This window comes from Mytilus edulis, chromosome 4 (genome assembly GCF_963676685.1).
Source record: "Mytilus edulis chromosome 4, xbMytEdul2.2, whole genome shotgun sequence".
Lineage (NCBI taxonomy): Eukaryota > Metazoa > Mollusca > Bivalvia > Mytilida > Mytilidae > Mytilus > Mytilus edulis.
Genome location: NC_092347.1, coordinates 92,927,623 through 92,953,580, shown reverse-complemented (window position 1 = coordinate 92,953,580; position 25,958 = coordinate 92,927,623). Strand labels below are relative to the sequence as shown.

General features: G+C 31.0%; 1 protein-coding gene across 5 annotated transcripts; it reads left to right on the top strand.

Moving 5' to 3' along the window:
• Positions 1 to 170: 170 nt before the first annotated feature.
• LOC139521084 (uncharacterized) lies at positions 171 to 23,224 on the top strand. 5 transcript variants are annotated; one of them, XM_071314345.1, is made up of 8 exons: positions 171 to 442; positions 11,158 to 11,233; positions 11,514 to 11,549; positions 12,194 to 12,299; positions 13,402 to 14,299; positions 15,464 to 15,581; positions 15,987 to 16,091; positions 17,463 to 19,982. In XM_071314345.1, the coding sequence occupies exons 1-8, from the start codon at positions 404 to 406 to the stop codon at positions 17,555 to 17,557; spliced, it is 1,473 nt and encodes a 490-aa protein (XP_071170446.1). In that variant the 5' UTR covers positions 171 to 403; the 3' UTR covers positions 17,558 to 19,982. The 5 variants fall into 5 exon arrangements, with proteins under 5 accessions (XP_071170446.1, XP_071170448.1, XP_071170447.1 ...); XM_071314347.1 differs by lacking the exon at positions 171 to 442 and adding an exon at positions 5,966 to 6,031 and having other exon boundaries at positions 17,463 to 20,876; XM_071314346.1 differs by lacking the exon at positions 171 to 442 and adding an exon at positions 5,977 to 6,051 and having other exon boundaries at positions 17,463 to 21,710.
• The last annotated feature ends 2,734 nt before the right edge of the window (positions 23,225 to 25,958 follow it).

Genomic DNA, 25,958 nt, shown 5'->3' with positions numbered 1-25,958 from the left:
ATCCTGATTTTTTAAAAACTTTATTAAAGCACAAATTGCATGATAATTACATGTAATAACAACACTATAATGACGACATTAAAATTTAAATGAAAAATAAAAATTAACGAAATCTAACGAAAACACGCACTCCTAACTCACTTCTTCGTCATAATGATAGATAATGTGTTGTTTGAAATGTTGCATAAAATGACAAACATGTATGATAGAGGTAAATCGTATATAAATGTTTTTATGTAAATCGTATATAAATGTTTTGATGTAAATATAAACATGATGAAGGAGACATGTCGACAAGTAATAGAATAATTTGGTACAAGACTATATGTCAAAGTTAAATGGTGTACATACTCCCGGAACAATGTGGTGTAGATAAAAATTACGTGTTCGTAAGAGGAGAGGGATGAAAAGTGAACTGTGGAACTTCCCGATCCAGGAAGAGGTTAGTAAATTAGATTTTATGATACTTTTGATTAGAGTATACAAAAAATACTGCAAAATTGTCTCTTAATTCTAACGCACATTTCAAAACCATATGTATGTCAAGGTAGATCTCCTCTGGTTATTTAGATGGTATCTACCGTATAAGTCAGTGAGAAGACACAGATAGGTAAAAAATGTATGTTAACTTATTCAATGCATCGAATTATAACTTATCAGATCTGAGATCTGGTGTGAATTTCAGGCTAGATGTGGTCCAGTCAATTGCTGGTCGGTCCTTCAAAAAAAAAGGAGAAAAGGAAGTAAAGTAGTATATGGTAAAATACTTGTAAAGAACCAATATTTGGGGAAAAGCCCCCATCATGACAAAATAACAAGAAACCAACAACTTTACGTGTGATAAAAACAAAAACAAAAATGATAAAAGTTATAGCATACAGCAAACAAAATGAAGGAAACACGCTGAGCAACAAGCTCCTGACTTGGGACCAACACATAAACAATGTTTCCCGTATGCACTTGTTTGTAAACATCTCCTATCCTGGAACAAAACATGTTTATTTAAAAAAAAAAAAGTTTAATTGTTTGAAAAGCTTGAATTATGATTGTGGACATATATGTATATCGTTTTTTGTAAAGCATATCCGCTTAGGCTATAATACTTGAGACTCAATTCTGCGTCAATAGATATAAAAAAAAATTAAAAAACCACAAAGTCAAAATATCGATATACGACCGTGACGGTCCTTGGTAAGGAATAATAAATAAACAAAACATGTGCCGGCTTAGAAATATCAATTAATTCATGAATGCTTTCCCCAGAAATTCTGAACCCTCCCGCTGTAGTACTACCCAGCAGCTATTAATTAGAGAGAGTCTATGATCCCTTGCCATACAGAACTGTCGAGGCAATAGGTTGGACAAGTGGGTGACCCGAATGCGTATAATTTTTATTAAAAAAAAATCTGTGGTACGGACGTAATTTTCGGACTTAGAGAATGTTTCCCCAGAAACTCTTAACCCTCATTTTGTAGTACTACACAATAGCTACCCTCTCTTTGTAGTATTACAGTATCCAATATGTATTTATTAGAGCAGAGTCTATGATCCCTAGCCATACAGAACTGTCGAGGCAATGGGTTTGACAAGTGGGTGACCCGAATGCGTATTTTGTCAAATTTGACTTTTTTTTCCCGTGTTACGTACTAAATTTTCGGCTTTCCCCAGAAAATCTTTATCCTCATGTTGTAGTGCTACCTAATAGCTATAAGTTAGGACAGCGTTTAGAATCCCTAGCTATAAAGAACTATACAGAGACAATGGGTCGGATAGTGGGTGTCCCCAATATAAAAAAGAAGATGTGGTATGATTGCCAATGAGACAACTGTCCACCAAAATGACACAGACATTAATGCATGTTTTACCGAATTTGACTTTATTTCCCTGATTAGATGACATTTTCGGCCTTTAAAATGCTTACCCCAGAATTTCTTTACCCTCCCACTGTTGTACTGTCCAATACAAGGCCGTAGCTAGGCATCTTATTTTAGTGAGGCAAAATAATTGAGCCGAGCGAAGCGAGGCGAAATTTTTTTTGGAGGGTATGTAATGAATGGTGCAAAATCCTGCATTCTAGGCATTTTTAGAGAGTTTGATAATGTTTTGAATTTGGACACTTTTTATATAAATTTTTCATTTTTTTAGACTTTTACCAAGGATTTGTATAGTTTACTATACAAATCCTTGCTTTTACTAACACCAAATTTTTAACAACTTTATTTAAATTTATATGTAAGATAATCATCCAAATATCACTGATTTGAGTCTGCTGCCAGAACATAGAACAAACATCGATTCAGTAGAGTTTTCCATGGCCGGTTCAGTCAAATCGTTTCAGAATCATTATTTGGTCTGCTGATATCCTTATCGCGATGAACATGGAGCATGGCAAGACCGCACAATCTCGCGCCACTCATGCATACTCTTTTCCAAGTTTTCAGTTGTTTCAGGGCAGTCTGTGTTTTTAAAGGTAGCACATCATCATCAACACAATGATCAATGTCTTCTTCCAATTCCTTCTCCATCAGCAATCTGGTAGCAGCATCGGTAATAACAGTTTTGTTTGCAAAAGGGAAATAAGCTTTCCTGTAAGCACCATCATACAGTCGCAGTTACAAAATATTAAACTCGATTTTATGCTGACAAAGAGTAGACAAACTAGGGATAGAATGAGATAAGATACATGTATATGATTCTATCTATAGAGTAAGTATATATGGGTACAGGAGAATTGGAATGGATTTTTTGACGTTTGTACATGTAGTTCCGTAATTTCAAATTATTTCTGGAAATAGTTGGTGGTATTTTAGTTCCAGAATCTATAAATTTAGGGCTTAGGGTTTGGGGGTGTCCGATTCCGAAACCCCGAATATAAAGAAACGAAATTCCGTAGTCCCGAATAAGTAAAGACAAAATCCTGTGTTAAAGGTTCTACCATTCCTCAATAATATCAAATTGGAATATGGGATATTCTTTCAATTTTTAAGGTTAAAGAAACATGGATAAAAACAAATCAATGCATTCATGTTTCATATTATTTATATTTTATTTATCTGTAAAGAGAAAGTTTAAAGTCCGTGAAATGAATACGCAGACAGGACTGCCCCCTTGCGATGCCCAGTACTTGATTTGTCAAAAGTTGGTGAAACGGAGAAATGAATATGCAGACAGGACTGCCCCCTTCCGAAGACCAGTACTGTATTTGTCAGTCTACTTATCGTTTTTTGATTGTTCTAATGAAGTTATATGCTATACTCAGACTCTGTTAAAAAAAATTAGTTTACTAGAATTGTTCCTTCTTTACTTTCAGTGCCGCTTTTCCTTTTTCTGTAAGAGCCTGTTTTTAACTCAAGATCAATGATGATTATCGTTACTATAGGTTAATGTAATCGAGAAACATCACCCGTTGAGATGCTTAGTTATATCCAGGAAGAATAGTTTGAAACTAATGATGACAAGTTATAGAAATTAAGGTTGAGACAGAACAACAAATGACTATTATATTTATATATATGTATAAAAAAAATAATCAGTGTTGAAATTTTAGTGAGGCAATTGCCTCACTTGCCTCAATGGTAGCTACGGCCTTGCAATAGCTCTTATTAGAGCAGAGTCTATGATCCTCAGCCATACAGAACTGTCGAGGCAATGGGTTTGACAAGTGGGTGACCCGAATGCGTATTTTATCAAATTTGACTTTTTTCCGTTTTACGGACGTAATTTTCGGCCTACCCCAGAAATTCTTTACCCTCACGTTGAAGTACTATACAATAGCTATAAGTGCATGGTGTCTCCAATGCGTATTTTATCGAATTTCCATGTTTCGAACGACATTTTCGGGCTTTAAGAAAGTACCCAATAGCTATTTATTAGAGTAGTCTCTATAATCCCTATCTATACAGAACTGACGAGGGAATGGGTCGGAAATGTGAGTTATGAAGTATCAAATAGAAGTTGTATTGTCGGTATACCATGAAAAAAAAAATATTTACATCATATTTCTATATTTTTAGTCAGTAATACGAGTTTTGAAAATCGCAAATTCGGGTAAAACATGTGTAAATACGAATCACATCCTGGACTTGACAGATAATACTTCACGGTTTAAATCGTCATAATTTTTTTTTTAAATCTTTGATTTTCTATATAAATCTTGTTTTCAATAAGTCAAAAACTATAATTTTAAAGGGAAACAAATGTCGCTGAGTAGTTTTCCAAACATAGGCGGATCCAGGGGGACATTAGTATAAAAGAATCATAAATGTCTATTTTTAGCTCCCTTTAAAAGGGGCACTAGCTGTCAAATTTATATTCATCGATTCTTATCAAATTCTCATATTTGATTTTTAACAATGTAAAACATTTATCCAAACTATTAAAAGTCTGAAATAAGCAATTAACAGGTCACGAGAATGAATATACAATTCAATTTCAATTCTTTATTAACCAAATGTTTTACAACATATAGGTACATGTATAATCAATATATACTAAATATATATTACAAAAATATACGATCATGACAAAACAGACAGAAGTTTTAAATACACATAAAATAAATACATATAAATATAATTCCAAATAGCAAATATTTGCTAAAATACGTAGCTTCGTTTCGTGTGTATTTTAGTCTAGGCGCCATCTAATTAATCATCGAGTTGACCTCTATAGTCATCCGATGACCACATAAGCGATGTATAAAAATAGATATAAATAGATTTAGCAACTCGTGCTGTTCGATTATTTTAGGTCTATTCATTTCATTTTATAGATGAAAAAATAAGTGTTTATAAAAGGTTTTACCTGAATAAGGCAGCAACCATTTGATTTTCGGGGGGATTGTGGGGAAGGGGGGGGGGGGGGGGGGGGGCTATGGTCTTTTTTTGGAAAAAAAGTGTTTGTTTCCAGTTTTTGGAGAAAAAAATAATTTGTTTTTGATTCTGAGAAAAAAAAATTGTTTGTTTCACCCTCAGCTGCCACTATATGTAATGCTAAAATTGAAAGAAAAAAATTGTTTTCGACTTGTCGCGAAATAAATAGATTGTTTTTCGCCGCAGGCGAAAAACAAAGTTTGTACAGAAAAAAAACGCATAGCCCACCTCCCCCCCCCCCCCCCACCCCAGAAAATCACAAAATTATTAATGGTTGCTGCCTATTTCAATCATGAGGTCGAATTATTCACATGCAAGTGAATAATTCGTAATCAATGTCATTTTGCTTATTTTGACAATTTGAACCTAGCTACTGGCTGCTAAAAGCGAATTATTATTTCATTATTTGCATTTCATTGATGATTGATGATTGAGCAAAAAAAATAATATATTAGATTTTTGATATATCTCGTAGCTAGTGTCCCTTTTGGGAGTTAACATTGAAGTTCACATGAATACGGATTCAATAAGGTCGAATTATTCTCTTGCAAGTGAATAATTCATAATCAATGTTATTTTGCTAGCTGCTTAAAGCGAATTATTATTGATGATTGAGCCAAAAAAAATAATATTTTAGATTTTTTATATATCTCGTAGCTAAGTTTTCATCAAATTACAAAAAAAAATCTCAAACGAATCAGCTGGTTTGTGTTATATAATATATCATACAAGAGGGTCTGGATGGGGGAGTCTATTATTCTGTAAACATTTAATGTTCACCCCTTTTTTCGCTAATCTTCAAAATATTAACCCCTTTTTTCTCTAATCTTCATTTTTTAAGGGCATTATTCTTTAATCATTTAACCCCATCCAAACCCTCATACAATAATTATTATTATTCAAGTGGTGAATACATCATCACTTCTCTACCCCACGACCCTCTCCACTTTCTCTCCCTCTTCCCTCTCTCTCCTCTTTTCTCTCTTAGCTAATTGACCCTATAACCTCTGACGTCAAAACAATAATATACAAAATCGGAATCCGAACAACAAATGTAACATAGAATTTGATTGGCCGATATTTTCATTTTATCCAATATAATTCTGTTTTACAAGAGGTCGTGTAAATTCTGACAGGTGTGACGAAAAAGGAACTGAAAGGTAACGATAGACAAAGTAAAGTAAATATAATTCATTTTTTACACAATTTTTATCAAAGAAACAGCATTTAATGTTTGTGTATTCTTTTGTCATCTCAATAAGAGTGCAGCAATTTAAGTAAGTTAAAACTTATTATGATTTTTAACGTCAAAAATGTCATAAAACACAGGTGATTGATGAACATATTTGCGGAATGTGAACATAAACGTTATGCAATAAATGTAATATAAGAAAGTAAATCTTCAATCATATTGAGCATTTATTCCAATACTATTTGGGCTACAGACACTAGTCTCATGTGATGGTAAATTTAGCCACATTCAAGTGCGTCAGACCCCTTTGTATATCAAGGAACTATATTAAAGTTGGTACTGACAAATGGGTTTGAAGATCTACAAATCTGTTCGTACTGTATGCATGTATGTACCTAAATTACTCAAATATTCAAGCCATCTCTCCAGAGCTCTGAGAGTAAAGTGGAATTTGCGTACACTCCCTTCAATGCACTATCTTATTACACCACAGACAATCACTAGCTACCTAACACCAATGAAATGTCTGGAAGCTGGGAAGTCTGTTGTTATGATGGAAGAAGCTGTTAAGTACCCAGAGAGCCCCACAGGCTCCAAAGTGGGAACAGACAAACCAAAGAGATACCCGCAAATTGATCACCAGATCAAAGTCGGAGACCACTTTGGTTAACCAACGTCACTGTTTCTAGTTTTAACTCCCTCTAAATAAATGTACAAACATTTCTATCACATTGAGTCAGGATTGAAGTCAGGACCTTCATTACTGTAGTAGACAGTCTCAACCACTGAGCGGGGGACAGAGCCATGTGCACTCACCAAGTACATTGTATTTTGCAGGTGTTACCTACATTTTGTACATCTGCAATATTGGACATGTATGAAAACGGACAAAGTCTGTATGATAGCCATTTGCTCTATTGTTATCAGGTTATGAAATTGAGAAAAGAAATGGGGAATGTGTCAAAGCGACAACAACCCGACCATAGAGCAGACAACAGCTGAAGGCCACCAATGGGTCTTCAATGTAGCGAGAATTCCTGCACCCGTAGGTGTCCTTCAGCTGGCCCCTAAAAATATGTATACTAGTACAGTGATAATGGAAGTCAAACTAAACTCAGAGTTATACACAAGAAACTAAAATTGAAAATCATACAAGACTAACAAAGGCCAGAGGCTCCTGACTTGGGACAAGCGCAAAATTGCGGCGGGGTTAAACATGTTTATGAGATCTCAACCCTCCCCCTATACCTCTAGCCAATGTAGAAAAGTAAACGCATAACAATACGCACATTAAAATTCAGTTCAACTTCAAGAGAAGTCACAAAAGAAAATAAATAAAATGACAATAATACATAATAACAACAGACTACTAGCAGTTAACTGATATGTATACATACATACATAAAAAAGTGTGAAAAGTTGTACATGTAATCAAAGACAAAAATTGGCAATCATACCATATCTTGTTATTTTTATGAAGTACATGTAAAGTGGAATCCCCTAGCTGTTCAGAATATTTCACTTTTTCATTTCTTATACAACCATTTCTTTGTAAATAAAAATTGGAGTGTCTAATAATCATTTCACAATTTACATTTATCTGGACAGCTAGATATGTATTCTCCTAACAATGTATGTAAATCTAAAAGTCTAATGTTACCAAGTGTTAAACAAATCCAATTTGGACATCAATAGAGAACATCTACAGCAGAGAATAGTTCTGGCATTGAATTATGAAATAATTTTACCACATTCATATAAAGCAGGTAATTCCTGTCGACATTTTTGACAATGAACAGTTCATTACTATGAAAATACCACCTGTTTATTTAGCAGGAACATATTCAGCTGTTTACACTGTTGCATTTTTATAAAATCTTAAAACCTTATCACAAGGTAATAGTAAAGTAAAAGAGAATTATTTCAACCTCAAGACTGACTTTGTAAAGGAGGCTTATTTATCAATTAAAGATTTTAGTATAAGAAGAGCTATATGTAAAATGAGAATAAGTGCTCATGATCTTAAAATTGAGAAAGATAGATATAGTAAAAAATACATAGAGAGAACTCAATGTCTATGTCATCACTGCTTATCACATGGATCAAATTCTATTGAAGATGAGACCCATTTTACAGTAAATTGTCCATTATATGATGAACAGAGGAAATTATTATTTGATAAAGTTATCACTTTTTGTACTAATTTTAAAGAACTACCTAATGATAAGAAATATTTCTGGCTGTTCACAAATGAGCATTTACCAACTCTCATGTGCCTAGGAAATAACATTATTAAAGGTTTAGAAATAAGATCCAGATGTAAACAAAATATATAGAAGTAATTTAGTATTTTATTGTTATAAGATTTAATATAATAGTTATATAAAACACATGGACTTGGAAAAAGCAAAACAGTAAACTAATACCATACTATAACGTTATGGACAGGATCAGAGCCTAACACACCACCATACTATAACGTTATGGACAGGATCAGAGCCTAACACACCACCATACTATAACGTTATGGACAGGATCAGAGCCTAACACACCACCATACTAAAACGTTATGGACAGGATCAGAGCCTAACACACCACCATACTATAACGTTATGGACAGGATCAGAGCCTAACACACCACCATACTATAACGTTATGGACAGGATCAGAGCCTAACACACCACCATACTATAACGTTATGGACAGGATCAGAGCCTAACACACCATCATGGTGTGTTAGGCTCTGATCCTGTCCATAACGTTATAGTAGTTGATCCTGTCCATAACGTTATAGTATGGTATTAGTTTACTGTTTTGCTTTTTCCAATCATATTGTGTTGTAAAATGATGCCCTTTATGGGTTCTTGATTAGATTAAAATTCTTATCTTATAGTGAACTACATTGTATATTTTTTAACATGATGAAAGGTTTACATGTTTGTCTGACTGCCTCTGGCTGGGTTCATCTGACCTTGACCTATAAATTTACGCTGATCATTAATAATGTTCACTTTATGTGTGAAACTCTTAGTTAACTTTGATCCTCTATCACAGTACATGAGGTACATTGAATGAATGTACAAAAAAGATGTAATTGTTCTTGGAAATTTTTCACAGCAGGATAAGTTGCTAGAAAGTGTTTGCAATTTAGTGCTAAAGTGATGACTGTACATTGCTGTTAAAAATTCTAATGATGAATCATTTCCTTCAAATTAAAGAGTTAATATTCATTTCCTTCAAATTAAAGAGTTAATATTCATTTCCTTCAAATTAAAGAGTTAATATTCATTTCCTTCAAATTAAAGAGTAAATATTAATTTCCTTCAAATTAAAGACAATAATATTCATTTCCAACAAAAATGTTTGTTGTGATACTAATGTGCATACTTAATTTTAAATTATTTTTTTTACAAAAAGGGTCCTAAATTTAATTGTGTATGAGTTTAACAAAAATTGAATACATGGGGTTCTTTCATATGCTGAATCTAAACATGTAGTTAGATTTTTGATTATGGGCCCAGTTTTCAAGTTTGTCCAAATTGGGGTCCAAAATTAAACTTTGTTTGATTTCAACAAAAATTGAATATGTGGGGTTCTTTGATATGCTAAATTTAACCATGTATTTTGATTTTTGGGCCCTGTTATCAAATTGGTCTACATTGAGGTAAAAAGGATCCACAACTAAACTTTGTTTGATTTCATCAAAAATAGAATTCTTGGGATTCTTTGATATGACGAATCAATCCATGTATTTAGATTTTGGATATTGGACCATAATAGGTAAAAAAAAAAAAAGTTTATTAGACCACATTCATTCTGTGTCAGAAACCTATGCTGTGTCAAATATTTAATCAAGATGCAAATTCAGAGATGTACCAAGCTTGAATGTTGTGTCCATACTGGCTCCAGTTGTTCATAGTTCGACATCTGCGGTCGTATCAAGCTGTGCCCTGCGGATCATTTTAGTTTAAGTTCAATTGAATTAAGGCCCTGGGCAACTGCCTACCTCATCCCTAAATGAGTGAAATAAAAATTTCTTTCTATGGTTTAAGTAGTTTCACATCAAATGAATTAGTGTCAGTTTAAAAATCAGTTGAATTTTGTTTCTTAATTTATTTTATTTTACAAACAAACATGACAAAGATGGATTGTTTCAATTTCCTGCAAAATGTATCTCTTTTCATTGATTAAAGCAGTTGAAGAAGGATTTTGATATGGGATTTCCTGTAGTAAAAAATTCTGAAATACAGAAGTAGCTTTGTACCAAAACAATTAAATAAACACTTATTGCAATTCTATTATTGACTACACCATAACTGTAAAAATTTAAAGTTATATACTTTTATGTCTCTACCTTGCACTGGTTATTATCTTAGGTGTTAAAATTTCTATTTGACAAATGTATATAGTTTGTATATCAGAAACTGAAATAATTTAACAGCTTCCTAACTAAAAATCTTAATTACCACACATTAAATTTAAGTAATGTTATCACTTCAGATCAATTTACTCTTCCTATTTTAATGTGATGCTGAATCACAACACAGATATGTACGAACTTTATGTATGTAATAAATTTAAAATTGATACATCAATGAACATGGTGAAGGAAGTTTATTTATCAACCAGTCAATGTTGTTGTCAGTTTATAATCTCTAGTACTTACCTTATCTAGCTATATTACTTAGAAATGATTTAAGTAGCTATAATATTCACAAGTTATTGAGGAAGAAGTTGTTTTTATCAAAAAAATTATTTTACATTGTTACATCAGTATTATAATTAGAAGAAAATTAACTGTAACTGACACCATCACAATTAAAAGGGTTCAACATATGTACATATACGGCATGTACATGGTAAGAATTAACGTGATTTCCTTGTTATTTGAATATATTAGTTTACTGCATGCCAACATGTTATTTATATATCTCTTTATTACCAAAGTCCAGATATATAACTACAGGTACATGTAAACATGTATTATGAATAAAACAATATTTTAAAAAGAATCATCCAGAAAAATATAATACAAATTCTACCCAGTAAAATTCCATAGTACATTGTTTTCATAGTTAGATTTATACATTTCAGGTTAAAAATGAAGGTACAATAGATGGAAACAGTGGTAAAATGTCTGCCATGGAACCAGATGAAATTACTATAATTGGTAAGGTTGTTTTTCACTCTGGCAATTTTATGCTGCACATAGTAACAGAACTACTGTGACTTAAAAATATATGATAATTCAGAAATTAAATGTCTCATGTACATGTATAACAAATGTATGTAATGTTAGTTTTATTTTAACATTTTTTGTGCACTCTCTTTTTTTTGTTCCCTTTAAATATTATGACTAATACCATGCATACTGAAAGGTACACTAAAATTTCAAAGTTTAGTTATAAGTAAGATAAAAATTTAATTGAATTTTGTTTTATATTTTACAGTGGTTGCTGGAAAAGGGCTTCAAGGAAAGAAACAAGGTATGTAATACGTCATATTAGTAATTTTAATTTAAAATCTCTATAAACTTTATAGATATAAATGAAAAGTTTTATTTCTTACTTTATTGGTTGTCTAAAGAAAAAAGATAAAAAAATGATAAAAATAACTCCTAGAGATATTAAAAAATGATAAAAATCACTACTAGAAATATTTAAAATTATAAAAAATCACTACTAGAAATATTAAAAAATGATAAAAATCACTCCCAGAAATATTAAAAAAATGATAAAAATCACTACTAGAAATATTTAAAATTATAAAAAATCACTACTAGAAATATTAAAAAATGATAAAAATCACTACTAGAAATATTAAGAAATGATAAAAATCACTACTAGAAATATTAAAAAATGACAAAAATCACTCCTAGAAATATTAAAAAAATGATAAAAATCACTACTAGAAATATTAAAAAATGATAAAAATCACTACCAGAAATATTAAAAAATGATAAAAATCACTACTAGAAATATTAAAAAATGACAAAAATCACTACCAGAAATATTAAAAAATGATAAAATCACTACTAGAAATATTAAAAAAATATTTTATGAATAATAAAAAAAAAAATTATACTATAAAAAACAGTGACTACATTTTACATGTTATATTTTATTTTCAGGGCGTCATAAGTTTTCTGTGATATTTGGTGTAGGAAATAGAAAGTACAGAACTTGTGTTGTAAAAGATCCTGGGGGATGTCCAGAATGGAACGAGGAATCTGTCATGTAGGTCTACCTAGATATAAAACATGTATAGTTCTTTCCTCAACTTTGAAATTTCTTTAACATTATGATATTTCTGAATAATATCTTCATGTAAAACAATAAGTTAATAAAATTGATAATGGTTTACCAACGGGGAATGAGTCAAAAGAGACGACAATTAACCTGACTAAACAGCAGAAAACAGCCTAAGGCTACCTATAATTAAGGTACACTTCCGTGAAATTGTATGAAATTCTAACCTATTTCATGAAAGATTAAATCTTAATATTCTTTGACAATTTTTCGTGTTAGCACATATTTGATGGGTATGTCGTCATGTGACATGAATCACATATTGTACATGATATAGGACAAGTTCCTAGAACCTTCAGGGGTATTTGTATAGCTGATTGGATTCCATTGATGCTATCAGGATATAGGTATCAATGAACGTGTATTGAAACATACCCTCAAGACCAACATCAAAATATCTTATTTACCTCATTACAGATTCCATCCTATAGTAATGCATGTTTTACATCTGATTAGATATTTGTATGATATACAATGTCTGGTGTGTTATGGCTTAGGGAATGATTTAAACTATTGGGCTTACAAGGAATTTTTTTTATGACTGTATTTCAGTGATAGGATTTATTTGTTTGACTAACTTGCCCCCTCAGGCCTTTGATAACAACTTGCCTTAATATTGAATTTGACCGTCATTGGGCAAGGGGTTATTTAAACTTTTTTTCTGCATTCTTTTGAAAATTCCTTTCTATAAAAGTTTGTATGCAAGAATATTTCTATTCATTTAAAGTATTTGTAGGGGATCCAGATGTCAAGAATTGTATGAATACTCAAATATGGAAGAGAATATGTTTTTGTGAGAAACTAATATTCTGTTTGACTTGAGGTGAAAAAGCAAGTAGTAATCAGAGGATAGACACACAATCCTGATTTCTTGTTAACTGTTTGGCATTAAGCTGTCTGTATAATTTGTGTGTATGCTTGTTTGATGTTTCATATTCGGCAGCAAATATAAATATTAAGGTCGATAACATGTCAACGTCAAATGTTACATGAATATGAAAAGATGTCATATTATGATTATTTTTTGTAGACAAGTAAACAATGTTGCAGACCAAGTTTTCCTTATAGTCACAGAAAAAGAAGATATCTTAGGTCAAATCAATATTCCCGTAGCAACTTTGTTAGGACCACCAGGCAGAGTGATGAAGCAGCCATTACAATCCCATAAAAAATGTCCGAGTCCCAAAGGAGAACTTATTTACCAGTGCTTTGTGTCAAAGTATAGACCTTCATTTTTCCCGTATTCAAGTACTCCCAAACGTACAAGTACACCAAATGTATATGATAAACATAGAAATGGTATGACATCATCTCCAATTATGAGACATAAACATGAAAAACGAAGGGGTAGTACGGCTTTACAAACATTAAACAAAAAGTTTTCTAAGTCTATACATGACTTGTTTTCATTCGCAAGAAGTCCAACACAGGACGATGAGGATAAAAATGTTTCAAATTTAAGTAATGGTCGTGCCAGTAGTATTGGATCAGGATTAAATAATGCGGGTAAGCTACCCATAATTCATAGTGTCACCCCGTCAGAAGCATTAATCGATGGCGGAACAAGAGTGACAATTGAAGGGAAGAATCTAGGTTTATCTAAGGCTGATATAATGGAATTATTAATCTGTGAGGTGGATCATGCTGACTATGTAGAGTTTGAATCTTCTTCAAGAATCTTCTTAAAGATTAAACCTTCCACAGCAGGAATAGGTGATATTATTCTAGAGACTGAGTCAGGAGGGATAGGAACATTGAAAAATGGTTTTACGTATGTGGATCCAAATGCTCCCTCCACACCCTCATTGACGGAAAGTGATTCGTGTAGTTCTAACACAAGATTTTCTATAGGTGATGAAGAACTTAGTAATAATGTAATTGTTCCACCCTCACCTAAAGTACCAAGATCACCCAAACAGAAAATGAGTGTAAGTAACCTAATTTAATATATATCATAATTTAAGTAAATACAATACAGATTGTCATGGTAGTAAACAGGTATCAGACTTTCAGGTCCATATAAACTTTTGTGACATTCAGGTTAAGCATGTTCAGTATTCAGGTACACCAAGTCTAAGAGGTAAAAAAATAAAATATGAAATTCAAAAAGACCTTTCTGGTGAACAAGGTGAACATTGATTTGTTCCATAAATTAAATATCTGTAATATTAAAATTCTGTGAAACTGATACATGTATATGTAGTTTAACAAAAAATAAAATCACAAATACAGATCTCTGAGGAAAATTCTAAATGGAAAGTCCCTAATCAAATGGCAAAATCAAAAGCTCAAACACACCAAATGTATGGCGAACAACTGTCCACAAGAGAAATATTTTACTAATGAGAATGATGGTGTAAATAAGCAGACTGTTTGACCATCAATTTGAATTTCAAGATACACCTGAAATGTCAGTTTTATTACATGCACCTGACTTTAAATGCTTTACTAACTGATTCTCCTCATTTCAAGCCTGCAACTACATGATTTACATGTACTCTGAGTGTCAAAAAAAATAGAAATTTTTACAATAGTCACTTATGACCAAAAATCCTCAAGGCTGTTCATGTCCATTTCCATACACTTGTTCATGTTGTTTGAAGAAAGAATATTCTATGTTTTGAGTTTAAAATCATTTACAATGTTTAATTAAAAATGTAGTTTGATAAATAACTTAATAGATTATCATATACATGTAGTTTTAATGTTTTAGGTACTAGACACATGTATTTTTACAGAAGGGTCTATCAGTTCCCTTGATTAATTCCATGTCATCATTATGAACAAATCAAACACATTCCCCATTTCCAATTCCATTTTTAATTGACATTGTTTTTAAAGAATTATTCACACATCAAGGGAACTTTGTTTTAAATCACAATTACCATAGAATTAATAGCTTATATGATAGCAACTATACATATATGTCTCGGTATTAAAGGCCTTCAAAAATGGCAAAAGATTCTGATCTCAAAATTTTAACACTGACTGCATCTCTATAATAGAGATTTTTCCTGCTAGCAACATGAGCAATACATCTTATTTTTGATAGGTTTTCTTCATAGTCTTTGACTGTTTATAAACTATTTCAGGTCACATTACCAGATGGTGAAGGCAATAATGATTCAGATGGCAAGTCAAAGAAAACATTTCTCAAACATATCAGAAGGGCAAGTGAAGGTCATGCTTTGTTCCAGTCAAAAGGACCAGGTAGGCAATTTAAGAGTTTACAGATTAGTTGAGATATTTGAAACAAAGATTTATCATTGTTTATAGGGAAACTCTGTAATCTGAACAATTTAGTCTGCCTAAAATATAAGGTGAAAATGTGATATTTTTTTTTTATAGTAGTTGTACAAATTTGAAACCTGCATATATATATCCCATTTATATAGAACAAACTTTGAACTTCAAAATAAAGTTATCACTGTGAAATAATAAATTTGACCAACTATGCAAACTGTAAAGTACTCTGAAAGGGTTAGAAGTATCTGATGAAATGGATGCATGGAGAACTCGTTACAACTTGTAGAGTGGGAATTAAACTTTGAAACACATCATCACACTTTTAATTTTAAAATTCTTTTAGTTTAATGGTTTCTTATATTTTTTTAGTTCAAGCCGTAGTTCCACAAGTAAATATGGAGTCCCTGAAAGCAGAAATTGCTCGCTTAAAGAAGGAGAATGAACAGATTGATGTACTAAAAGAAGAAATTGAAAGTAAGGATAAAATATATAGAAGTGTCTTTATCACCTTAATTACTTGATTTATTTCACTTGACTGGGCGGAGTTTTGCCGGTTAGATCATCATAGATCAGTCAATCTATAGACAGGTGTTTTAGGATAAATTCATCAATGAAGTGTCCAGTTATTTGTCCCATATCATACACTTAGTTCTTTTGAATATCCGTTAGGTGACAATGATTGGTGATTAGAAATCAATAATAATTATAACGGCAATCATCCTTATCGCACACATTTTCAAATAGACTGTCCTTATGCAAATTAAAACGTAAGCTCCGCCCGATCAGTTGAAATAACATTGGTAATACATATATATAATTACATTTTACTTTTCAAACATCCTTTTCATAAATATCTAGCAGAAAAAAATATTGGCTAATATAAGATATTTGAGAGCACCCGATTCTGAAATCATTTTCTTTTGGTACATATATGAAGAGACCAGTAGTTTCAAAAGCTGATACATAATTGTTAGCGGCCTAAGCAGAGGAGCCGAAATTTTCTTAGGTCAGTATTGCCTGAAGGAGTTACCAGTTAGCTGTATAGAATAACAGTGATTATGTTTTATAATAATTTTTTATAAAGTTAAAGAAATGTCATCTATAAAAAGTTACAAAGAAATGGAGAAGTACAAAACTACATATTACAAAACTGTCTTTTTTGTAAAAATGATTTAAAGACATTAAAGAAGACTATATCTGTGACAATTACTTGAGCATATTGTAATTGAACTCTCAGAATTTACAGCTGTTAAGAATATTTTTTTTTTATTTTACATTCAAGCTTATTTCTATATATATGTCATTTTGTCAAACTATCAAAGTGATGTATAGGTAACATATGTGAAAAATAATTAAAATGTCACACAAAATAGAACATATTAATCAATAAATTACAATGCTCTATCTAATTTAACTTGAATATTATGATTTACTTTACGAAATGGATTTCTTATGCTTCATTGGTTTTAGAATATAAGAAAACTTACTGTTGTCAATGGTTGTTGAAATTAGAATTGTAACAGTAAAATTGGTTATGCAAATTACATATAGAAATGGACTTTTTATTACCTCATTATTCTTAGTATATATACCCACTATTTAATGTTCTTTCTGAAGTGTAAATAGAAATATCTATGCATAATTCTGTACAATGTATTTTTAGTGGTCTGATTTTTGAGTCTTTTCCTAGATTGAAAAAATGTATGTTACTGAAATGGTATGTTGATAATTGAACTACAAGGATTTTAGCAAAAAATGAAAAATAAACATCTTAAAAAAAGTGGAAAGTACACACACATACAAATCTTGATTTAAGCTAATGTACATTAATTTCTCTATTTTTAGCATTAAAGAATGACAAGAAAGATATGAAGGTGTACATTGACAAACTTGTAGCTAAAGTCATTACACATTGTCCTGAAGCTTTAGCTACCATGTGATGATCATATGGAATTGAAATCAATGTTTGGGTTACAAAATCTTATCCAAGGAAAAATGGTCTGTGAATCCTGCATTTGTCTACACAAAGATCTGGAAATTCAAATTACAGTCAAGAAAACCCAGTCTAGAAAATCTCAATACTGAATAATTGTGAAGCATTTTTGTCTTATAATGATCAACATGTGGATTTAGACTCATTTTTGAACAAAACCGTATTTTTTTCATACAAATAGTTGAGCCTGTTATTAATTTGTATTTTTGGAATAATGTAAAATACTTGATCATTTAAAATATCTTCATTGTTCCTTAAACTTTTTCTTTTTAAAGATTTGTCAACTTAATTGTGTAACTTTAGGTAGGTCAATTTTCAAATTAAATAAATTAAATCTGATAACACAATAAGTCCACATATGTATAGATACTAAGTGAGTAGGGGGATTTTGATATAGAATTGATTTTATATGTGCAAGACTGAAGAAATTGGATGTAAAATCATTTTTGTTACCATGTTTACTGTGATATTGTTATTATTATATTACATTGAGGTTGAACTTTGCAACTTAGAAATTGCAACATAAACAAATTTGTTATTGTTATAAACTGTCTTTCACAAAAATGCTGTTTGGCATGAACAAACATTGCAATATGAGTGTTGAAATACAAACCAACTAATTGTTTACTTCAGACATATAAATAACTATACATTTTCTCAAAACATCAATTTTAATTGTACATGGCTTAGAAACAGTAGAATGTAATGTTATGCAAAATATTTGTATCCTATTTTAAGATGAGGTCCAATAAATTGGTGTTTTGGGACAAAGTTTTATTTTTTTCTCTTTTCTGCAACTTTTTAAACTAGTAATGTTCCAAATAAAATATTTTGTGTAGAAATTAATGAATTTAGATTTGAAGGGCACAACATAAATTATCCACTTTTTTTTTAAAAGATGTCATACATGAATACTTTTTGAAAAAAAAATGCAGCACTTTTTATAGTTTGTGCATTTTGACTGTAAAATAAGAAAGGTGCAGTATAATGTGTATAGTAATGGCAATACAAATTAATAGATGAAGTTTTAAGTACAAGTAAGATATACAAAATTTGAGTAGTTTCCAGGAATGTTTTCTGATTTTTCTTCAAAATAATTGATCATCAATTGTTGTATGTTGAAATTTCACTGTTTTCATTAAATTGCCATTCAGTAAGCCTTTCTTAGACTAAGAGCTTGAAATAGATTAGAAAACTGTATATAATGGTAAATTTATCTCAGCGATTATTGCCATTCGATTGTGAAGCAGTTGTCATGTTATCTTTATGCCTTTTTTGCTAAGAAAATTTCTTATAAAGTACCTTTAAAAAAATAGTATGAAAGGAATATGAACAGACTTTTTATTAATTTCACATCCCAAAGCCAGTTTTGATATTCTGAGTAAATTTTTCAAGTTTCAAATATTTAAATACAGACCAATAAAAAGCTATATCTTGATGTTGATATGAAAAACATCTGAAAACATGGAATCTCATCTTTGAATTTATGGGGATAAAGTCTTGCAAGTTAATAATTATTCTGTTCACTAAGAGAAGTAACTTTTTTGCCCAACTATGGAAACAGATTAAAAGGGGCAATCTTTTTAAGATCTGATAGAACATTTCAAATACAAATTCATTTCCTAACACAACATTATTTGAATATGTATCATTTTTATATTACACCACATTCTTTCAAGTAGATATTGGGTTCATTATCTGAACTCTCAATTACAAAATGTAGTCGAGTAGGATGTTAGTATTCAGTAAAAAAGATTAAAAAATCACTGATGATTGTTATGCATGTGCCTTTGTTGAAATATGATTATGCATAAATTATTTTGTCTATGATTTTGTAAGGATCATGAATCAAAGGAAAGTTTGCCATAAAATTGTGTGAAGTGTTTTTTTTTGTTCAACTTTTTGATTGATTTCCATCAATTAGTAATAAAGCAGATCTTTATTTGTTTTTTACTCATCATTTTTATATTTGATCTTAAATGTCTAAAACAAATGAAGATCAAGGAGATTTTGGAGAAATTTATTCAGTATGAAGAAGTAGAGAAAATAAATGATTTGTTCTGCACTTATCAATCAATTTGCTCATTATTTGGAGACCAACATTGTAAATGATTTTTGTTGGACCTATTTTTTACACTGATGGTCTTTTTTAGTATGAAATAAATGAAATTATCATTGTGCTTGCTATTATGCTAATATTTGTGCTATATTTTATTGCTGTTATGCTGTATTACGTTTATTGTTGCCGTTTATGCAAATTATGTATTTGTAAAGAAATTGTACAATAATGATACATATCATATTTAGCTTTTACATGTTTTATCTGTTTGTTTTCAAAATGTTATTTGTATCAAGAAACAAGATCTGAAAAATTGTATTTCTGAAAAACTTTTATTCGTAAATTATAGATCTGAAATTTTAGATAAGGTTAAACCAGGTTGTTAATAAAGTTCTCAAGTGTACTTCACTTTTAATATAAAACAAACATTTTTTCTAACAAATTATACAAATGTGTTAATTTAGACAGGATTTTATATATAACTGTTACCAACAATCTAACTGGATCAACAGATATATTATTTATAACAGGAAAGGGCTGGATATTTGTGAAATAATCTAGTTTCATGCAATCCTAAATAAAAATCTGACGGATATGTAATTCTGACATTCAAGGTGAAAATGTTTCATGAATTGGTTGAGAAATGATCTCAAAATATATATTTTTTGTAACTATCATTTTACATACATTTTTATAAGGTTAACTTACTTCACATTCTTACTACATGTACTTTGCATAATTTTTTTTAGATTTATGCATAAAAATGTAATATTTTGGACCAGATAATAAGATCTGATTTTGTTACTGGAGTTCGTAGATAGGGTGGGTTTTGCAGTGTAACAAGGTTGGTGTGAAGATTGTTTGAATTTTTCTATTAATTTAACCAAATGTAAGTGTGATTGATTGATTGATGTTTTCAGCTACATTTTAAAAATGGTATTATTCTATAATTTTTGGAGTGTTCAATACAAGCTTTTCAAAACTAATACCAATGTATGTTCACACCCTTTTAAAAATTAATACAAATGCATATTCACACATATCATAGTTTTTGATTTAAAAAAAAAAGGCTGATTTTTTTCCTCATGCTTTTTTGTGTTCAGTTATACCAGTTTTTTGTGTTCATTCATACCTATGTCTTTGTATAATTTGATGCTTTCGAAAGTATAACGCTCATTTTAAATAACTTATTAAATAATTAAAATATTAACTGTTTATTTATTGAATTGGATATCAACACCATTTCCATAGAAAATTAGACATGAAAGAATATATATATACATTTATATGTTGACTTGAAATAAACATAGGATTCAGAAACAAGTAAATTTTCCTTTATCATACTTTGATGTCAACTTGATAAATATAAAACAGTTCCCTTGTACATAAAATGCAGACATGGTAAATTATTTTCTATCACTTCAAAAGTTGAAATTGATGTTGAAAACTTCAGTACCTAAAACAATTAAATGGAAAATTATGAGTTATGCAATATTTTATCCTGAAAATTTAAACTATTTAATTGAGCAAATCAAATTAATGTATATCTTATATATTTTATCTGTATGAAACTCATCTGTTATGTCATCGGCATAATATATATAAATATTAGTAGATTATTATAAGACTTCAATGTATCTTGGATACTGTACTAAAATAAATGCATGTAAACATTGTCTTATACCATATTGTGTGAATGGACAACAGATGTGTCGGTCAGCATAAACATATGTATTCATGTTTTACTTTTATAAATTGTTACTTGGATGGAGAGTTGTCTCATTGGCACTCATACCACATCTGCCTATATCTATGAACTGTTATGAAGGTTTATACAAAACCTTTTATTGTCAGCATTGTATTTATTTTGATTATAGTATAGTTAATATGATAATATTGTTTAACATCCAATGATAATGGTGCTGTATTTACACAGTATTTATATTTCATATCAGATCATGTGATCAGGATATTTGTGTTTTTTTCATGATCAAAGATGAATGCTCCAGGTAGGAGAACAAATGAAATGACATATTTATATTAGTATGGTATTTGTACTTGATTGATAAATACAGGTTGCCCTCTGAAAGTTATTTTATAGCAGAGATCAAGCTATTTAACCAAATATATGGAACTGATTAACTGGAAAACATAACCAAATGCCAACATCAAATAACTGATTCAACATTACTTGATAATGGGGAAGAAAGAACATTATTTTCAAAGATGACATGAATACTTTAAAACAAAAATATTTCCAAAAACATTGTAAGTCAACCTCATATTTCTTGATTAGGATTGAAATGTCATCGACAAATGTGACTTTTCCTTTAATTTTTGGAAAACGAACTGGCTGTTGCCCTATAGCACAAAGTTATAAAGGAGTAGGTTCAGTAAGACCCCTTTTTGGCCCAAAAATATAGCAGTTTTACAAAATTGTTAAAATGTACGATTTTAGTTATTTATTGGACAGTAGAATGCTTCTGCTAAATAAATATGGGCTGTGTTTGGCGATACAATGCACATATATCGAGTACAAGCATCATCAAGTCATGCTAAATTACTGAAATCTTCACAATATTAGCATTTTAGTTATATTTTAGACGGTTTTCGTCTTAAATGAAAGTGGCCGCATTTGTGTTTATTCTTAATATTAAAATGTAAGTTGTATTTGATGATAATACATAACATATATAAAGGTTGAGGATGAACACGGATGCGGCCACTTTCATTTTTGACAAAAAACATCTAAAAAGTGACAATTTTTGGCATATTTGATAGATTTTTCAAATTTAAGCTAGAATCAGGGCGTTTTTAATGAGTAAATCAGTTAAAATCTGTTACATTTAACTACTGAATCACCTAAAATAGACACTTAAGTGTTTAAAAAGTGTCTAAAAACATTCGTCAGATGAACTTGAAATTTGAGGCCAAAATCGGCTCTTACCGGACCTACTCCTTTATTTGATTCTAATCTAAATCCACTAATCATAGGACAGCCAATTAACTTATACCAATATGTTGTATTAACCTTACAAGATAATTATCATTTTTTTTCATTCTGACTAAATTATATGAAAATTTAGTAGTGGTCATTAAATTAGTTTTGAAAGTGCCATATATTGAGGCTTTGTTTGATTAAAGGCTGTTAGTTTAGAGCTCATGGTGATAGAACGCTTTCTTGGTCCATGATGTGAAGGCTGACATTGCAGTCCCTCACTTATTGCCATTGATGATTAATGTTTATTTTCCAGTATGCAAAAAATTACTAATTAATTTTGCAGTTTAGATTTGAGGTCACCTATGATGATCACCATAATAATATTTTATCTGAAATGAAGATTTAAATTCTTTATTTATTCAGACATTGATTATTATGGAATGAGGAGCACAAAGATTTCATTGTTATTTTTGCACACAGATTGTGATTTTAATTTTGAATATGTTAATTTTGTAAAACACGTTATTTGCCTTGAGGGTAATGAGATGAAGTTTAAGCTATTGTTCTTTGTTGATATACCTCATATAAAGTAAATAAACAAATAAATAAACAAATGTATTTTATTTTCCATGCCCATATTATCAGTTTTCCTGCTAAAGGTTGGTGGTTGGTTCAAACTTCTTTGACAAATTAGAACTGACTGCCACTTTAAAGTCAAATATGCGTTTACTTTTCTACATTGGCTAGAGGTATAGGGGGAGGGCTGAGATCTCATAAACATGTTTAACCCCGCCGCATTTTTGCGCCTGTCCCAAGTCAGGAGCCTCTGGCCTTTGTTAGTCTTGTATTATTTTAATTTTAGTTTCTTGTGTACAATTTGGAAATTAGTATGGCGTTCATTATCACTGAACTAGTATATATTTGTTTAGGGGCCAGCTGAAGGACGCCTCCGGGTGCGGGAATTTCTCGCTACATTGAAGACCTGTTGGTGACCTTCTGCTGTTGTTTTTTTTCTATGGTCGGGTTGTTGTCTCTTTGGCACATTCCCCATTTCCATTCTCAATTTTATGAAATTGGTGTAAAGAAGCAACAATCAGTCATATTGTCAAATGAAACGCAAGCCTTTTACAATTAATACTAGCAATGTTTTTGTCGAGCCTGCAACTTTTGTTGCAGAAAGCTCAAGATAGTGATGCAGGTGCAGTGGGGCAGCTAACTTCTTAAAAGCTTTATATTTTGAAAGATAGAAGACCTGGATGCTTCATACTTTGTATGTAGATGCCTTATGTTTCAAAGTTTCTGTCTGTCGGATGTCCATTGCCATTATTTTCATGGTTCAGTGACTATTTGGGAAAAAAATGACATTTTTTTTAATGTTAATTTCTTATGAGTAATAGGAAAACTATATTCAGTATGTGCATACCTTGCAAGGTCCTCATGCCTGTATGACAGTTTTCATTTGACCTTGACTTCATTTCATGGATCAGTGAACAGGTTGAGTTTTTGTGTTCAGATCCATAAATCATATACTTTAAGCAATAGGTTTTCTATATTTGGTGTATGGTGTACAAAATGATTGTAAGGTGTACATGTCCAACTGGCAGGTGCTATCTGACCTTGACTTCATTTTCATGGTTTAGTGGTCAAAGTTATGTTTTTGTGTTTTAATCTTTTTTTCTTACATTATGCGCAATAGGTTAACTATTTGGTGTATAGAAATATTTAATGATGTAGATGTCAGTCTCACAGGTTTTCTTTGACCATGACCTCATTTTCACGGTTCATTGCTCAGTGTTACATTTTTGTGTTTTGGTCTATTTTTCTTAAACTATAAGCAAAAGGTCAACTATGTTTGATATATGAAAGGATTGTCTGGCAGGTATTGTGTGTCTTTGACCTCATTTTCATGGTTCATTTGTCAATGTTCAATTTTCATGGTTAAAGTTTGTTGATTTGAAACTTTAAGCAATAATTCTACTATATTGTATGCATAGATTGATTGTAAGGTGTACCTGTCTGTCTGGCATGGTCTGACCTTGACCTCATTTTCATGATTCATTGGTCAATGTTTAGTTTTTGTCGAGCCTGCAACTTTTGTTGCAGAAAGCTCGACATAGGGATAGTGATCCGGCAGCAGCGGCGGTGTTAGCTAACTTCTTAAAAGGTTTATGTTTTAGAAGGTGAAAGACCTGGATGCTTCATACTTTGTATATAGATGCCTCATGTTACGAAGTTTCCGTCAGTTACATGTCCATTGTCCTTGACCTCATTTTCATGGTTCAGTGACCACTTGAAAAAAAATTTCAAAATTTTTTGTAATGTTGAATTCTCTCTTAATATAAGTAATAGGATAACTATATTTGGTATGTGCGTACCTTGCAAGGTCCTCATGCCCGTCAGACAGTTTTCATTTGACCTTGACCTCATTTCATGGATCAGTGAACATGGTTAAGTTTTGGTGGTCAAGGCTAGTATATTTGGTGTATTGAAGGACTGGAAGGTGTACATGTCCAACTGGCAGGTGTCATCTGACCTTGACCTCATTTTCATGGTTCAGTGATTATAGTTAAGTTTTTGTGTTTTGGTCTGTTTTTCTCATACTTTATGCAATAGGTCTACTATATTTGTTGTATGGAATGGTTGTAAGGTGTACATGTTTAGCGAGCAGATGTCATCTGACCTTGACCTCATTTTCATGGTTCAGTGGTCAAAGTAAGTTTTTAAGTTTTGGTCTTTTTATCTAATATTATATGCCAAAGGTCAACTATATTTGGTGTATGGAAATATATTATGATCTATATGTCAGTCCCACAGGTTTTATTTGACCATGACCTCAATTGCACGGTTCATTGCACAGTGTTAAGTTTTTGTGTTTTGGTCTATTTTTCTTAAACTATAAGTAATAGGTTAACTATATTTGTTGTATGGAAGCTTTGTTAGCTGTACATGTCTGCATGGCATAGTTCATCTGACCTTGACCTCATTTTCATGGTTCATTGGTCTTTGTTTAGCTATCTTGGTTAATGTTAAGTTTATGTGACAGTTGTAATCAAGCTTTATACTTAGGACTATCAGCATAATATCAATGATTAGTAAAGAAGGCGAGACATTTCAGTGTGTGCACTCTTGTCTTAATAAAGTGTGTTTCTTAGAAACTTTAAGCAAAAAGTCAACTATATTTGGTATATTGAATGGTCAAAGGTGTACATGTATTTTAATGTTTGGTTTATCTGACCTTGACCTCATTTACTTGGATCATATTAAGTTTTTTACATGTAGTAAAGATTTATATTTAGGACTATCAACATAAAATCAATGGTTAGTAAAGAAGGCGTCACATTTTAGCGT

What these genes read in the sequence shown, in the direction of transcription:
- LOC139521084 (XM_071314345.1), top strand. Translation starts at nt 404, where the DNA reads ATGAAAAGTGAACTGTGGAACTTCCCGATCCAGGAAGAG. An exon ending in ACTTCCCGATCCAGGAAGAG is followed by an intron (nt 443 to 11,157) that starts GTTAGTAAATTA and finishes TATACATTTCAG; the next exon opens with GTTAAAAATGAAGGTACAAT. An exon ending in ACTAAAAGAAGAAATTGAAA is followed by an intron (nt 16,092 to 17,462) that starts GTAAGGATAAAA and finishes CTCTATTTTTAG; the next exon opens with CATTAAAGAATGACAAGAAA.